Source organism: Ambystoma mexicanum, chromosome 14 (genome assembly GCF_040938575.1).
Source record: "Ambystoma mexicanum isolate Mex_15411 chromosome 14, UKY_AmexF1_1, whole genome shotgun sequence".
In the NCBI taxonomy this organism is placed as follows: domain Eukaryota; kingdom Metazoa; phylum Chordata; class Amphibia; order Caudata; family Ambystomatidae; genus Ambystoma; species Ambystoma mexicanum.
The window spans coordinates 433,468,338-433,485,942 of record NC_090940.1 but is presented as its reverse complement, the minus strand read 5'-3'; the positions used below and the strand labels follow the sequence as shown (position 1 = coordinate 433,485,942).

At 47.6% G+C, this 17,605-nt stretch overlaps 1 protein-coding gene across 1 annotated transcript; it reads left to right on the top strand.

The window, feature by feature from the left end:
• Nucleotides 1–10,936: 10,936 nt before the first annotated feature.
• On the top strand, nt 10,937–11,446 carry LOC138527206 (protein LDOC1-like). Its single transcript, XM_069638319.1, has one exon. It carries the CDS (start codon nt 10,937–10,939, stop codon nt 11,444–11,446), a length of 510 nt encoding a protein of 169 aa, XP_069494420.1.
• The last annotated feature ends 6,159 nt before the right edge of the window (nt 11,447–17,605 follow it).

The window sequence follows — 17,605 nt, the reverse complement described above, 5'->3', positions numbered from 1 at the left end:
TTGTACTGCTGCATGCAGGACACATCTCAGGGGTGCCAGTGTAGTTGCTAGAAGGCCTTCCAAAAGGTCATTGCCACCATGCAGGTGGGGGTGGCCAAGGCTTGAACAGAAGATCTGAAGTTGTTTTCTGGGATGACAGGCTTTATTTTCTACAGGAGAGATAGTTGGTACCAAGCCGTTTGCATCTTCCTTGCTATGTGCTGTTTGAAGGTGAGGGGTCTGTCGATGTCGAACCCATGGGTCTTGGTGCAAGTTGCCAGCTGGGGTGTGAAGTACTTGAGGTTCATAGCAGAGATCCAGGTCTGGATGTCAGGGTGTTTGGTGTTTTTGGTCAGCAGTATGAATTCAGTCTTGGAGAGGTTGAGCTTCAGGTAAACACTGGGCATCCACATCAGGATCAATGTCAGGCAGGCCTTGAGCTTGTGGATGTCTTAGATGGAGTATATCTTGAGATAGATATGTTTATTGGTAGATGTGGATGTTGTATGGAGTGAGGAGGGTTCAGGGTGGCTCCATGTAAAGATTGAAGATGACGGGGGACAGGATGGATCCTTGCGTGACTGCATAGGAGATTGGTAGTGCTGGTGATCTGGAGGAATCCATTTATACAAACTGTTGGCAATTAGCAAGATAGGCTTTGAACCAGCTGAGGACATTCTCGTTGATCTGCCATGTAGATTGCTGGTGAGTGTCTGGTGGTCAAATGCTGCTGAGAGGTCAAGGAGAACCTGGAGGCAAGGATGGTCATCATAAAGAATTTTAAGGGCATCATCGATCACCTTGATGATAGCTGTTTCTGTGGTGCATCTGGATCTGAAGCCAGATTGGTAGGAATGAAGGTTGTTATTGGCTTTGATGTGTTGGAGGAGTTGCGTGGCTACTGCTTTCTCAAGGATTTTGCCTAGGAAGGTAGTTGCAGAGATAGTCAGGGTCCAGCGTTGGTTTCTTGAGAAGCGGGATGGTTTGTCCTGTCTTGAAGGTTGTGGCAAAGGTGCCTTGAATTAAGGAGCTGTTGATAATTGTCAGGTAAGGGAGGAGTGCTTCAGTCAGAAGGTTCTTAAGTACAGAGGCTGGGAGGATGAAGTCTTCATACGATGTAGCCTTGAGGGATGCTAAGGTGGAAGTGAGATCTTACATAGCTAAGTGTCTTGAAAGTTGTCTAGGCAGTTGTGGTTTTGCAAGATGGGGTGTGTAGTGTACTATCACAAGTGCCATTGGTGGATAATGCTGATCATGTTGATGATGAAAGAGTTTCAATGCGGTGCAATATGGGTGGGTCGGGCAGAATGTTGATACAGTGCTTGAAGGCTTTGAAGAGGGCGTTGCTTTAATTATTGGCCTTGGCTATGATGTTTTTATAGTAGTTGGCCGTGACAGTGGTGATCAGTCATCTGCATGTAGCACAGAGTTCCTTGAGCAGGGCGTGGCTGGATGTGCTGCAGGATTTTGACCAATTCTTTTCTTGTTTTATGATGGTTTGTTTGTTGAAGTTCAGTTCTCGAGTGTACCATGGTGTGGAAGGATTTGGCTTGAGGGTGTGTTGTTTCACCGGGACATGGAGGTTGATGTGTGTGAGGGTGGTGTTAGTTCTTGCACATGCTAGTCGCAGTCCTAGTTCCTCACAGGCAGATGATTTAAAACTTCAGAGCTCACAGAAGCTCTTGTGGGGATAAGCAGAACCCCAAAGACAGGTAAATAAAGGCTCACGTTAGGTATGACAATTTCATCTTTTAAGTAATGCAATGACATTATTCCACAGCCTGCTCGCAGATATCAAACAATTTTGCGTCATCGTGTGTTTGGGACATTTTTGTGAGTCAAACCCGCAAGTCACAAGTTAGCTGGCAGCTATGTATATGATTTCAATACTTGGAGAGGCAAGTATTGGGTGTTAACGGATATAGGCATTAGCATGGCCATTGGCAGTCAGTTCGTGGGTAAATAAAGAAGCAACGCCCACAGGCTTGTCCCTTCCCACATCCCAACTCTCTCCTATCTGTGTTCCTCAGCAATAGGTTTGGTTTATGGGTGGTTCTAATGAACCCCTTATAGCTAAACCGATAAAACAAACATGTCCCCCTTCCAACCTGGTGTTAGTCCAATTTGGGACACTGGACAAATATGCAAGAACGAGTTTCACTTTTTCTAACATTTCTCCCCAAAGTTTCGACCACCCTTCTGAAAAGGTGCAACCTTTTTTGTCACTTTTCACAACCCTATGTTAGTTGGCCAGCGCAATTCACAACTACTGCACATTTCGAGCACAAATTGAATTCTTTGTGAATTGGTGTCAATGTGTCTGTGCTGCACATACCGCCCCATGCTCCCAGGCCCACTTGGATACCATGTGCTCCAACCCTCATCCATGAGATAATCAACATAATCTTAATAAGAAAAGACTCTGGATTGAAATTCATATGTGCATGACAACATTCCCTTTGTTTTTCAAAGGCATTTGTGAAACTATCATTGTTACTATAAAGTAAGGAACATTTCTTGGATGCCTGTGACTTCATCTGCCTGCTAGGTAACATTGTCCCTTCTCCTCTGACCTGCATGTGTCCCTCACTTTCTCTGCTGCCACTCTAGCACTTCACCAATCATGGTCACATCCTGAGCACATCTGGCTGTACCGCCTACCTGCACTTAATAATGTCCAATGTTGGTTGTCGTTAATCAATGTATGTCCACTTGTGTATTTCCCTCTGTGACTGTTCCATTTACTCCCCTCCACAATCTGGTCAGAGTGCCCCTCAAACTCACCCTATTGTCAGTGGTAGAAGTGTACCGAAAAAAGTAGTTGAACTGTGGTCTCGGCAGGGGAGAGGTTAGGCGGAAGCACAGAGTAACATGTGACAAGGTGCTGCAGCCGGAGCATTGCAATAGTCTAAATGACTAGTAACAAAGTCTCCTACTACAACTTTACGGTTGTACAAGGACATGAGTGGACAAATCCTTTGTATGGAATGGTGAATATGGTCGTAAAAAGTAAAGGAATGGTAAACAAAAAATAATAAAAGTAGTGGAAAACCGCTCCCAACCGTCCCTGCACACTTCAATCACTGCCTATTGTAAGAAGCTCACTGCTTCCTGTCGAATCTGATTTCTCATCTTCTATTTAGGTTCTTTTATGATCAAAAAAGCATTGGTCCTCCTAGGTATAAATACAGTATTGATAGTCTTGTGGTAGTCATTTTATGCAGCTCTGTTATAAATCATTTATATTTTGTAAGTTCCAGTTACACAATGGCCTTGACTTTACGGGCTGCGTGGACCCGGAATGTCAGGCGGTTTGTAACTGACGTGTGTGGCCTGGAGGCGTTTGTCTGAAGTACAATTCATTGCCCTTGATAAGTGGACCGTCAGCAACATCTGCGAGAGGAAGCGAGGAATGCTAGTTTCGAGGACGTCTGGCCAAGATGATACACATCTCTTGTGAAAGTGCCTCGTGCGTCAATCTTGGCAACGCAGCCCGCCTCAGAGGATTAGCAGCCTTTCCACAGAGGGATGAAAAGAAGAAGCGAAAGCCTTCAGTGGCCGCGTCCTGGCCTGCCTAGCCTGGCCGACCTCTGACGCCACGTTATGGTAGCGTCCTTCACAAGAAACCCCACTGGCTAGGCCTTCAATGGGCGTGAGACGCAGCGTGTAGCCCTCAAGAGGCAGGACTTGTTATAGCACAGGGAACGTGGGCGTACTTTTAGGGAGGGACACGGGCGTTTGTCCCCCCCCCCCACAACTTTCGTGGCACACCATTTTGTCCCCCCTCATTTGCTTTAGATGGCATGTCCCCTCCAACATGTTCAGTAAAGTTACTCCACTGACAAACACACACTGTCACTGTACCCATTTAGGGTGTAAGAAGAACTAGTGCTTCTCTTTTCCGTTATTTCCGGTAGTGCATAGCCTATCAAAAAGACTGAAAAACTCTTATAACGGCGTGCTAAGGTAATGGTGTGATTTAAACACAGTTAATTCTGCAACTAGCAGAGATAGCAGCAAGTGGAAACGTTTGCCTGTCAAGGACAGTGCTTCATGCAAATTGTGTCACTGTCAATGAGAGCTACTTTTGTTCCGAGTCAGTTTAAAACCAACTCAATGGATGCCAAACCCCCCTTCCACTGAAAACTTCACTGTGAGATGTATTGATAATATGGTCCTCACGCGCAAAGGGTCAGAATAAGAACATGTGTTTTTGTTCCGGTTGTGTAAATGAGCAAAACAGGTTTCTGAAAAGTGAACAAACACAGGGGCCGACTCGGAAGGGGGTCAGAGGGCAATTGCCCACCAGGCTGGGCTGGGCGCTTGTGCCCTGCAGTCAGAGCGGCAAAATGTTTAAAAAAAATAAAGACAGAATCCTGCCTGTCTCACAGAATACAGTTGCTGCAAGGCCTTCTCAGCATCTGTGCAGATGGAGTGTTCTTGTAGCTTGATTCGTACAGGCGTATACTGTTAACTATGTATGGTGCCCTAGTTTATTCCATAGGCCTGGTGCCCAAGGACGCAGGTTTATGTTATGTTAAAGGTTCTTATACCGTGCACTGTTGCCACCTTCATGGTCTCTTGGCACACTGGTGGATCTGTAATGCAAGGAGGGAGGTAGGTGGTTAGTAGGATTGAAGGGGGGGAAGAGCAAGAGAACTGTGATGTGCTGTTGGCAGCTTCAGTTTGGATACACTGTTCACTGAGCGTATGTGTGTTTTTCAGTTTGTGGCTGCCATGTGCTGTTGGGCGAGATTATGTATGGTTTGTTTCGTAGTTGTGGTGTTGTGAAGTACGTGCGGTTTGTGGTTCTGTAGTGGTATGGTTGTGTGTAGTTCACAGTTTATACATAAGACCGCAAACTATAGCACAAGTGTCTTGCAGCAGATGTCAACGGTACACAAGCCTACGTAGATAAGCAGGAACGAGGAAGATTCCCATATCCGTGGTACCGGCCTTTACTCCGAAAGAAGGAAAGCCAAGAGGTTCATCACATCCGGTGAGTCGAAGGGAGAACCGATAAGAGCCGGGCTGTGGTGAATGAAAGTTGCAAAGTGGCAAATTGAACTAAGTTCAAAGAACTGTAAACGAGTGTTAAATGGGAGGCCAGCTGCAGAGGGAATCCGACACCACGTGGGTGCTAACTCAAGAGACTCTGGTCGATCCCCATCTGAGCGAAACTACAGATACCAGAAGGCCATAGGAGAGCCACTTATATAGGCCAAAGTGGTCATACTGAGGGTCAAGCAAAATCCCTGTACAATCGAAAGACTTTTATCTACAAACTGTGCGAAAGAAAGTAAGGAAAACCCTTAGACTTGGAACACAGCAGCAGTGGGAGAGAGTACATAGAACTAGAGCCCAGTAATGGGGAAAGCGCCTATAATAGGAACAGAGTGCTAGAGGGGGACACCTAGAATTGGAACACAGCAGTAATGGAGAAACACCTAGAATTGGAAAACGGCAGCAGTGGGAGAGAGCACATAGAACTGGAGCCCAGTAATGGGGAAAGCTCCTATAATAGGAACACAGTGCTAGAGGGGGACACCTAGAATTGGAACACAGCAGTAATGGGGAAACACCTAGACTTGGAACACAACAGCAATGGAGAAACATATAGAATTGGAACACAGCAGTAAAGGGAAACGCACCTAGATTTGAAAGAGCGCTACAGGGGAAGCACATAGACCTGGAACACAGCAGTAAGGGGGAAAAACACCTACATTTGAAACACCTAAAACTGGAAAACAGCAGTAATGATATATGTCTTTTATACCGCGCCTCTACACAAGTGTTTCTAGGCACGACAAGACAAGGGAGGGAAGACAGAGGAAGGACAAAACAAACAATCTCACTGGGCCTTGTGTCATTCAGATTGTGCAAGCGCGACAACCCAAAGAGCAGTAGGATGAGAGAGGGAGGAAGTGCAGCGAGAGGGAAGGGGGAAGTGCAATCAGCACAGCTTTACTTTGAAGGAGTGCCGCAAGGGCAGCGTGGCTCTGGTTAAGTGCAAGGAGGCAGGGGACAGAAGGGTTAAACTTGCAGCCCTTAAGTGTGCGGTGGGCCCGGAGGTAGTGCAGGGGAGACTGATCATGTAGTGAGCCTGGTACCCAGTGAGACTCAACAGAGGGTAGTCAAGCAACCAGTCAGAACAGCGGACAGGTAGGTCAGCAGGTCATCCAGACGTGGACTCCCTGCTCACTGTGCTCAGAGAGGCACAGCTTCGCCTCACTGATGAGGCCCAACAAGGCTGAAACATGTGTATGGGGATCCTGTTGCTACTCTTGTTCAGAAGGGAATTGCCATGGCATTTCGGTGCTCGACTGCGTATGTGGGCGGGACAAAGACTGATATGCAAATGGATATTTCCCATCTGTGAAAGGTACAGTGAGCTAAAGTGTGGCTGCCGACTCTCGAGTGGGTACCTTCCCAAAGAACAGGTCAATGGACTGTGTTCGTTCTCGCAGAGGGGCGCCTATGGACTATTTTTGATTTTTTAAAGGGACCTAGGTTTACTCACCCTAAGTTTCCTAGGGCCATCCAGACGTGGACTCCCTGCTCACTGTGCTCAGAGAGGCACAGCTTCTCCTCACTGATGAGGCCCAACAAGGCTCAAACACGTGTATGGGGTTGCTGTTGGTACTCTAGTTCAGAAGGGAATTGCCATGGCATTTCGGGGCTGGACTGCCCATGTGAGCGGGACAAAGACTGATATGCAAAAGGATATTTCCCATCCGTGAAAGGTACAGTGAGCTAAAGTGTGGCTGCGGACTCTCGAGTGGGTAACTTCCCAAAGAACAGGTCAATGGGCTGTGTTCGTTCTCGCAGAGGGGCGCCTATGGACTATTTTTGATTTTTTAAAAGGACCTAGGTTTACTCACCCTAAGTTTCCTAGGGTCATCCAGACGTGGACTCCCTGCTCACTGTGCTCAGAGAGGCACAGCTTCTCCTCACTGATGAGGCCCAACAAGGCTCAAACACGTGTTTGGGGTTGCTGTTGGTACTCTAGTTCAGAAGGGAATTGCCATGGCATTTCGGGGCTGGACTGCCCATGTGAGCGGGACAAAGACTGATATGCAAAAGGATATTTCCCATACGTGAAAGGTACATTGAGCTAAAGTGTGGCTGCCGACTCTCGAGTGGGTAACTTCCCAAAGAACAGGTCAATGGGCTGTGTTCGTTCTCGCAGAGGGGCGCCTATGGACTATTTTTTGTTTTTTTACATTATAGTAGGTAATCAGAGTGGTGGTGCTTTAGAGGAGTACAGTAATGGGAATATAGGAAGTGGTTGGGCAGGCCTCAGAAGTAGTAGGATGGTGCAGCAGAGTGCTGAAAATCTAATTTGAAATGAAAACACTTCTGAAAAGGATCTTGGAGCACACAGGGAGAGGGCTCACTTACCTGTTTGCATCCTGGAGCTAAATATGATGCACAGGTCACTTGCAAAGGGCCTGGGGCCTTGCAGTGGGTTGGCCTGCAACAACGGACCAATCATTCTAGGAGGCGGGAGGAGTGGAATATGATGCCACCTAGTAACAGGTGGGAAAAGCAATGAGTGCCTTGTAAACTAAGATTGCCTGTGAAGGTTGGAAGTGTTACTGCGGACAGGCAGGACTGGATTTGCATGGAGGCATGCCCCCTTTTCAATCTATTCCCACGTTCAATGCCTGCCTGCTTCGAATTCCAAATCGGTATAACAGTCAGCTTTAGCAACAACTATCCAGAACAACTAAGGCCAGGCTTTAGCTGAACTTCTTCTGGTATTCTCTTTGTTGGGACACCATCTAGTCTTTGTGGGACTAGCAGAGGGGGGTGAGGCACATAAAAGCCTTCTCTGTGGAAGGAGGAAGGGGTACACCAAAAAGACCTTCCACCCCACCACCCAGCCTTATAATTAAGGGGGTTGTCGGCCACTTTTACTCCTTAAAAAAAGGCAAATACACTTAAAAAATAAAAATAGGGAGAAAAAGTTCTCCCAACAGACACATAAGAGGCTCCATGGATATGTTTGTTCAGTAGTACATGTGGGGACACAGGAGGACCCCCTAATTACTGGCTGACATGAAGCAGCAACGGTGTATATTTTAATGTGTATAAATAACTAGGTGCACATAATTATTTATTACAAAAACAATTCATTTTACACTTTAAACATTTTTATTTTCTTACAAAATACTCCCTTTCGGAATGGGAGTTACTTTTTTTAATCTCTAAACACTCATTTTACTCAAAATCTTAACAAACAAGGAGTACAATGCTCCCACTTCAAAATCTTATCTGGAGCATTGCCTCCACCTTTCTTCCTGGTACAAAGCTAACCAAATACACTCCAGCAAAGTAGATGCTCTCATCCTTTTGCGAATGGAAAGACAGGAATACATCGCCACGTCGATATGGACCCTTGACTGGTTTCCAGCGCAGGATCCTTGAGGCCAGGATGTGCCCAAGACAACTAGAATACGCCTGACGGATCACCCTCGCCCGTCATCAAAAGAATAAGCCAAGGACAGCCATGTCTGTTTGTCCTGGTAAACACCATCCGTCCAGGATCCTTTCACAATGAAGCCCTCCCCACTAACCTTACCACAATTCTTCTTTCCGCTACGCACATGGCATGCCACACAGCAAAGTGCCTTCCAGTACTACTCAGCTGCAAAACACTCATTCTAGTTGAGCTGAGCCTAACTCTTCATTCCTCAGTAACCCTTCTACCAGCCTGCTCCAATTTCACGACCCTTCAGCTCCCTCACTGCAGACCGTGTACAATGGTGGGTCAATCAGGATACTAACAACGGGGGCTCCTCTCTGGTTACACAGACCCCAAGTGCCCTCAAAGGGAACCTTCTAGTGACAGGCCAGCTCATAGAAAATGGGTGCATCCGATCTGCACTCATCAGGATGTGAACCTTGCCCTTCCCTCTCACAACAGGAACCCAACCCCACCCCACCCCACCCCCCCACCCGAACCCCTGCCCCTGGCTTTTCTCCAGAATATTTCACGGTGGTTGCAAAAATGGCAAGGTTGCGCTATTTCATACCATCTTACCAGTGCTTAATTTGTAAAAAAAATAAGTGCCAGTGCCCAAAAAATATTGGCCCCATAATGCCGGGCGCGGTGCTGCCCTGCAGTGCGGACGCGCGCCCTGTGCCAGTTCAGTGGTAGACCTACCTAGATCGGCCCCCCAGCAGCCCATCAAACTGCTGCTGCTCCAGGTTAACAAACAAAGGAATTACACATGCGCCAGCTGCCAATGATGTTACGGTCCCCAAAAAAGAGTTCCGGTGGCCCCCACCGCCTACCACCGGCACAAATTAAGCACTGCATCTTACACTACATCACAGATAACATGCTAGTTCCTCATTTTCACAGAGGGCAAATGGGGGCTGGTCACTGGGTATTTGAAAGAAGAAAACGTGCTAATGACTCTTGTATGAAACAGGGGTATTAATACTTGCTGAAAGCAGGAGCACGCAGTCCTCCTAAATAAGCAAACACTGAGACAAGATGTGATGAGCCTGGCAGAGTCGAATGTTTAGTCCCGAGTACGCAAAATCTGATTCACCTTCTGAAACAATTGTCCAGACAACTGAGTCAATAAATAAGAGCCAGGACCTGATAAGGCCTGCTGAGTAAAGAGGAAACATTGCTCGTGAGTCAACAAATAGTGTGGTAAACACTTGCTGATGCATGCCTCTCATGTGACGGCCATTTGGAAGGTATGTATCTCCTGTTAACTACGTATTTCATTCCTCTCTCTTCCTACCCTCTTCACATCAGCTACTTCTTTTGTATAATTATTGACAGTGGAATGACCTCGGTTTTGGGGGGAAGCACAAACGCTGCACAACCAATGCACAAGAAAGGACAATGGAAGGGTAGAGTGGACTATCCAAGTGTATAGTGTCCTGCCATGATATTTCACATCATTATGATCTATCTTGACTTGTCACAATATGTCATGCCATGCTATGGTATGTCAAGTTTTGATATGGTCATTTCATGTTACTATGACATATGATTGTGAGGAATTCCACCATCCGCACGGGCAGTGTGCGCTCGCCTGGGCTTTGTAAACATTTTGTGGTGAAATTAAATGATAGGAGATCAACCATCAGAAAATGGGTGGGGCTAATCGGCACACATTTACCTATGCTCGCCACACAAAAAAAACATAGTCCTGTGTACTCTGGGTGGACACAGCCTACAGACGCAGTCCTCCTGTCAGGTTCAGCTGCAATGCAACTTTCATGCGCCGCCTTCCTTGGACATTGTGGTCCCGATCGCGGCTGACGGGCCAACATTACGGCGTCCCATAACGTTTTCGGACGTCGCTAGTAGCGGTCTAGTCTTCGAACACTGTGAACCGGGAGGCTTATCAGCCACGCCCTCCCAGTTCACAGTGCGTTGCAACCCGCTTGGTCAGCTCTCACGGCTGTGTTTTTCCCGGTTGCGGTACACGTGTTTCTTTCCCTTTCTCTGCTTCTTTCCCTCTCCCCTCTCTGCTGCCCTTTGGGCCGCCCCTCTGTTTCCGCTGCTTTTCACACCGCTGGATTCCTGTTTTGTTTCCTTTGCTCCTGGTCCGGACGCCTCTTCCTCCTTCCGGTGCCTTCGGAGCCCACGTTCCACTCAGCATCTCCACTGCGGACCTCTGCTGCGCTGTTCAACCATTGGGGATTTTTGTGCCAACAGGCTTTTTCCCCAAATTGTCCCTCTCGGGAGAGGGGCCGCAGGTAGTGCTTATCACAGCAGTACACTGTGGCTTCCTTCCGCGAGAAAGACGTTTGCCCAGAAAAAAAAGAAAGAAGGAAGAAGGAGAAGGATTACTGTGCTAGAAGACCTCAGATATCTTCAGTTCAAGACAAATCCTCAGGTGAGGAGGAGGAAAAGGACGAAAGGTCGGATTTGGGGGAGGTTCATTCTTCGGAGGCTGACAGTTTGCAATGCCCGATAATCAGGATGGCGACCCCTGAACAAATGCAAGAGATGGTGGCCGCTGTTCAAAACCTCTCAGTAGAGGTTTGGAATTTATCCATGAAAGTGCAGACATTAAGGACTGAAAATAACGTGCTAAAACAACTGGTTTCCAATCGAGAACCCAAAACGGTAGACTTGCCACCTATGGCACTACCATCAGGGAAATATGATGGAACACCAAAAAGGTTAAAAGAATTCCTGGAGGCTTGTAGCGTCCATTTCACCTTTCGACCAAATACTTTTCCCACTGGTCATACCCGGGTGGGATTCATGATCTCCAACATGGCCGGTAATGCCCTGGCCTGGGCCACTCCACTCGTGTTGGGAACTGATCCGATACTTAAAGATTACGAGGCATTTGTAGCCCGACTGAAACAAGCGTTTGAGAGGCCTGAAATTACATTTGCGGCAGGTGAAGATCTGTTAGATATACATCAAGGCCAGACAGATGTACTCACATATATTACCACTTTCAAACGCTTAGCCACATAAGCTGGTTGGCAAGAGCAAACACAATATGTCATATTCAGAAGAGGATTACGGGAAGAAATCAAAGATGAGCTAGCCAGATCTCCCCAACCAGCATCATTTCCGGAATTGATGGCCGCAGCTTTACAGATGGAATATCGACTTCATGAGCGCAGAACAGAAAGGCGTCGGAATTGGAATCCGACCTTCCCCATCAGTTTTCCTCCTTCTTCAGCTTCAGTGTCGACACGAATAGAAGAGCCTATGCAGATCTGAACCACTTGTTCTTCCTTGACCCCAGAAGAAAGAAAGAGAAGAAGAGACTTGGGGTTATGTGCATATTGTGGTTCTGACCAACACCAAATAAAGAATTGCCCAGAGATTCCATCCCGACGAGCGGGAAACGAGAACCCTTGGTCCTATGAGGGATGGGAATCCAAGGGGAAACAGCCAGTCCCTATGTGTTGTTATCGGTGGGTCCGGCAAACCCGCTGGAAGATTCAAGACTAATGGTACTAAAGGTACTATTGATTATAGACCATCGCAAGATTGAAGCATTGGCCCTATTAGACTGTGGGGCTGCAGGCAACTTTGTTGACACCATCTGGGCGGATACACTAGGCTTACGCCGCATGGACCGCAAGGAAGATCAGAAGGTGGAGGGGGTGGATGGAAGTCCCCTCAGTTCGGGCCCCATAACACAGACTACCGAGCTTCTCAAGATGTCCATAAAACAACATTCAGAATCAATCCAGTTTGTTATTATATGTGCGGCCCACTTTCTGGTCATTCTGGGCATTACCTGGCTACGCAAACACAAGCCGCAGATCAATTGGTCCACCAACAGTATTAACTTTGATTCGGGTTTTTGTCGACAGGCTTGTTTAAAGAATCTACTATATATGGAAGCCAAGGCCCAGACTGTCCCTCAAGCCAGTACCATTGGGGTCCATTCCCTTCCCATGGACCTCTCATCTTTTGAGGACATTTTTGCAGAAAAGAACCCTTTGGAACTACCTCCCCGTAGGCCGGAGGATTGCACAATCGATCTCCTTCCCAATGCCCTGGTCCCTTTTGGCCGTATGTTCTCTTTATCGCAAACCGAAAGGAAGGCTCTCAGGACTTACTTGGACGACAACTTACAGAACGGACTCATCCGGCCATCCAAGTCTCCAGCGGGAGCCCCCTTGTTCTTCATACTGAAAAAAGATTCCCTGGACCTTCGACCTTTTATCGATTATCTCGGTTTGAACAAAGTTACGGTCCGGGATCGATATCCCATGCCTCTAATATCTGATATTCTAGAGGCGGTTCAAGGAGCTACTATCTTTACCAAATTGGATCTGCGCAGTGCTTACCACCCTTTACGTATCCAGTCAGGGGACGAATGGAAGACAGCATTCTGGACTCCATTTGGGCTATTTGAATACCATGTAATGCCTTTTGGATTGGGCAACGCACCAGCGGTGTTTCAGAGATTTATGGACCGGGTATTTTCAGATCTTATGTTTGTATCAGTAATCGTCTATTTGGACGATATTCTTGTATACTCCAAGGATCCCGAACAGCATCAGAAGCACCTCACTGATGTCTTACTTCGCCTAAAGAAACACAAGCTTTCGGTAAAAAAGGAGAAATGCCAGTTTGGAGTTAGCACAGTACACTATTTGGGATATGTTCTCTCACCTCAGGGGGTCCTGATGGATCAAAGAAAGGTGGATGCCATTCTAAGTTGGCACTTTCCCAGATCGGTCAAAGATGTACAGAAATTTCTGGGAGTAGCAAATTTCTATAGGCGTTTCATACCCTCTTTTTCTGAGGTGGTGTTACCCATCACTCGTTTGTTGAAAAAGTCCTCTTTACCATTTTGTTGGAATGACCAAGCAGAAAAGAATTTCAAACACTTGAAGGAACTGTTCTGCCAAGCTCCCATTTTGCGTCACCCAGATCAAGAAAAACCATTTATCATGGAAACAGACGCCTCTGCAGCCGCGGTGGGAGCAGTCTTACTTCAAGAACATGATGGGAATGAACATCCCATCGCCTATCTCTCGCGTACTCTTATTCCAAGTCAGCAGAATTATTCGGTCATTGAGAGGGAACTCCTAGCCATGAAATTGGCATGTGAAGAATGGAGGCACTTGCTACAAGGAAGTAGCTGTCCATTCACCATTCGAACAGACCATAAGAATTTCCAAGTCCTTCATACTATGGATTGCGTCAACTCTCGTCAAGCCCGATGGGCACATTTTTTTGCCCAGTACGACTTTCGTATTACTTATATACCTGGAAGTCAGAATCTTCTTGCCGACGCTTTATCACGGAAAGGTGGATTGGAAGCTTCCCAATTACCAACCACAGAAAGACTCTTTCCCAGAAATCGGGTTTTTCTCCATGTTACCAGTTTTCTCCAATAGGTCAAAGAGGCCACGATTCTGTCTACCCCTAAGAAGGAAAAAGAAGCTTTAATAGACAGAGAGGGGCTTTTGTTTCATGATCATTGATTTTTTATACCTTCGGCCCCCCTCCAACGACAGGTCATTCAGTGGTGCCATGATCACAAAACTGCTGGGCATCGAGGACAAGCGGGTACACTTGACCTGGTCAAGAGATATTTCTATTGGGCCGGAATGCGGTCCGGGGTCAGACAATATGTCCAATCCTGCAAGATCTGCACTAGCAGTAAGAATCGCACAACAAAACCCTTGGGTTTACTCGAACAGAGTGCTGTACCCCTACGTCCATGGAGTCATATCTCCACCTATTTCATTGTGGATCTGCCGGTTTCTTGTGCTTGTACCTGCATCATGGTAACAGTAGACTATATGTCCAAGATGGCTCATTTCACTCCCCTTCCCGGATTGCCCACTGCATCCGAAATGGCAGAGGTATTTCTCAAGGATATTTTCCGTCTCCATGGTCTCCCAGACAAAATTACATCGGATAGAGGCAGACAATATGTCTCTAAATTCTGGACAGCCTTATGTCATCGATTAGGCATCGAAAGGGCATTGTCATCGGGTTTCCACCCTCAGACAAATGGGCAAACCGAGCGATTGAATGGCACTCTTGAACAATACTTACGCTGTTACATCAACCAGGAACAGGACAACTGGGTTCCTCTCCTTCCTACAGCGGAGTTCGCTTACAACAATACTCATCATTCTGCTTCTGGCCTCACTCCGTTCTTCTGTATCTATGGGTTTCATCCTCGCACAATTTTCCCTATTCTATCAACTGAGACTAACCTGCCAGCCGTGGAAGGTATTTTGTCCAAAATATGTGAGGCTCACACGACTGCCAGGCGCAGTCTTACGGAAAGTCAAGTGGCAAATAAAGCTCAAGCAGATCGTCACCGTTTGGCGGTGCCGGAGTGGAAGGTGGGTACCCGAGTATGGCTCTCCACCAAATATTTACCCCGGTGGACCCGTTCATCTAAACCTTCCCCCCGTTTCATTGGTCCTTATCCGATTGTAGCTAGAGTCAACCAGGTGACTTTCCGCCTGAAGTTGCCTCCTTGCTTACATAGGGTCCACCCGGTTTTTCATTCCTCTCTTCTGAGGGAGGCTCCCCTGGGTTCCTCCAGCCGAACGGTTCCCCTATGTCCACCGTCTCGGGCCGAGGTGGAATTTGAGGTGTTTCAAATTTGTGATTCCCGTTCCCGTTACAGGCGGGGTCCCCTGGAATACTTGATACACTGGAAAGGATATTCCAGGGCGGAGGATTCATGGGAGCCTTTTTCTTTTGTTAATGCTCCTGTATTGCTGTGGAAGTTTCATAGGGCTCACCCCGGTAAGCCGGGGGGGTGCGGCATTGGTAGAGGGCATACTGTCATGTGCCGCCTTCCTTGGACATTGTGGTCCCGTTCGCGGCTAACGGGCCGACATTACGGCATCCCATCACGTTTTCGGACGCCGCTAGTAGCGGTCTAGTCTTCGAACTCTGTGAACCGGGAGGCTTATCAGCCATGCCCTCCCAGTTCACAGTGCGTTGCAACCCGCTTGGTCAGCTCTCACGGCTGTGTTTTTCCCGGTTGTGGTACGCGTGTTTCTTTCCCTTTCTCTGCTTCTCTCCCTCTCCCCTCTCTGCTGCCCTTTGGGCCGCCCCTCTGTTTCTGCTGCTTTTCACACCACTGGATTCCTGTTTTGTTTCCTTTGCTCCTCGTCCGGACGCCTCTTCCTCCTTCCGATGCCTTCGGAGCCCACGTTCCACTCAGCATCTCCACTGCGGACCTCTGCTGCGCTGTTCCACCATTGGGGTTTTTTGTGCCAACAGGCTTTTTCCCCAAATTGTCCCTCTCAGAAGAGGGGCCGCAGGTAGTGCTTATCATAGCAGTACACTGTGGCTTCCTTCCGCGAGAAAGACGTTTGCCCAGAAAAAAAAAGAAAGAAGGAAGAAGGAGAAGGATTACTGCGCTATAAGACTTCAGATATCTTCAATTCAAGACAAATCTTCAGGTGAGGAGGAGGAAAAGGGGGAAAGGTCGGATTTGGGGGAGGTTCATTCTTCAGAGGCTGACAACAACAGCCACGAGTGCATCAAAGCATCTCAAGAAGGGGGAAGGCAAAACCTTCCTCCTGCCATGGCCAGCCTCATTAACTGTCAAAGACTCCATGGATCCACCATACCCTTTATCCGCCCTGCTGCTGGCAGCGCATACTGATGACAAGTTAATTGAAGCAGGGCTGCGAGAGGCCTGGTTGCAGGACTTACAAAGGACAGGATTCCCAACATCCTTTGATATGCATCTGTGTGAACCGGAAGTCAGCTCCCGTCTTGTAGTTTCAAGGGTAGTGAAATGTCATGTCTGGGACAACTGCTTACAGTGGTCATCCCTGCAGGAGGACCCCATTCAGAAAGGTATGAGTATGTGGTTTGGCGGTGACCATAAGTCTGGTCTGACCGCCGCTTCAAGGGAGACTTGCCACTTTTAATCAAGAACCACAGAGAGCTCAATTAACCAGAGAGACACTTTGATCCACAACAGACAGGAAGATGGGTGGGAATGCTCCAGAACCGGTACCCAGCCAGCACACAGCATGCCCTGATAGGTTCTGCCAGCAAGCTTCCTAGGTGGGAAGTGCCAGAGAGTCTCTTAACAAAGGACAAGGCTGTTGCCTGCAAACACTCTTCTCAGCTTTGGGCAGTCTGCCTTAAAGGACGACACAAGCCCAGCGAAGAAGCTAGGAGGAGAGCCACGACGACAAGTATCAACCAGCATCCATCTTTTAAGGACATTTTTGTGGCAGTCGAACGCTCGAACTGCAGCTTTCTGCACCACTGACTGTTGCCACTCTGCAGTCACTAAAACAGTCTGAGGTGCCTAAACTAGCATTCCAGATCTGCCAACCAGCACAGAGACGATTCTTGACCCCAAGCTGCTGTGTAGGCCATCCTGCAGCCATCCGTCCTGCCTTGCTTGCCGAACTGCCTGCCGCCTGATACCCGCAGCTGTCTCCCATCTTGAACTCTGTCGCACGAGTTGCAAAGTGTCCTGGAACCAACTCTACCCTGTTGAGCATCAAGAACATCCCAAGCACCAGGTACCTTGTGGTTCTGTCCCCCTGGACCTTCTCCGAAGGGCCCTAGTGACCTTTACAACCCCTTGCTCCCTTGGTGCTGAATACAAATAACCTTGAACAGTTAGGACTGATTGCTTTACCGACTACCCTCCTGTCAGTATCCAGAGTGCATCCCTTTCCTTCCTGAAACTGCATGTCCTCTGTGTTCCTTTACAGGGTGGGTTGTATTTTGTAGTGTGCTAAAACTGTCTGTTGTGAATATTTTTTATACAACCTTGACTGGGCAGTCCCTTTTATCATCAGGTATTTTCTCTGTGTTGCATTTACCCAGTGGTCCACGACCTTGCGGAGATAATCCTGCCAGCCATTCCGTCCACGTTGCCAAAATTGGACAAAGAGGTTTATTATTGACTTGTGTTTCCAATTTGTTCAAATCCCTTCTGGTGTACTGGAGTTGTGGGGCTGATGGATGGTTTAGAAACCGATATTCATCCCTGGACCACCGGTTCCCCAAAAGTTGATTTGTCACAATGATATTGTCACATCTCGTGATATATATCTTGATACATCATATGTTATGTCATGTTTTACTTACATGACATGGTGTGTCATATTCTATCAGTCATCCAGAAGATGTATGATTTACTATGACTTAAAACAG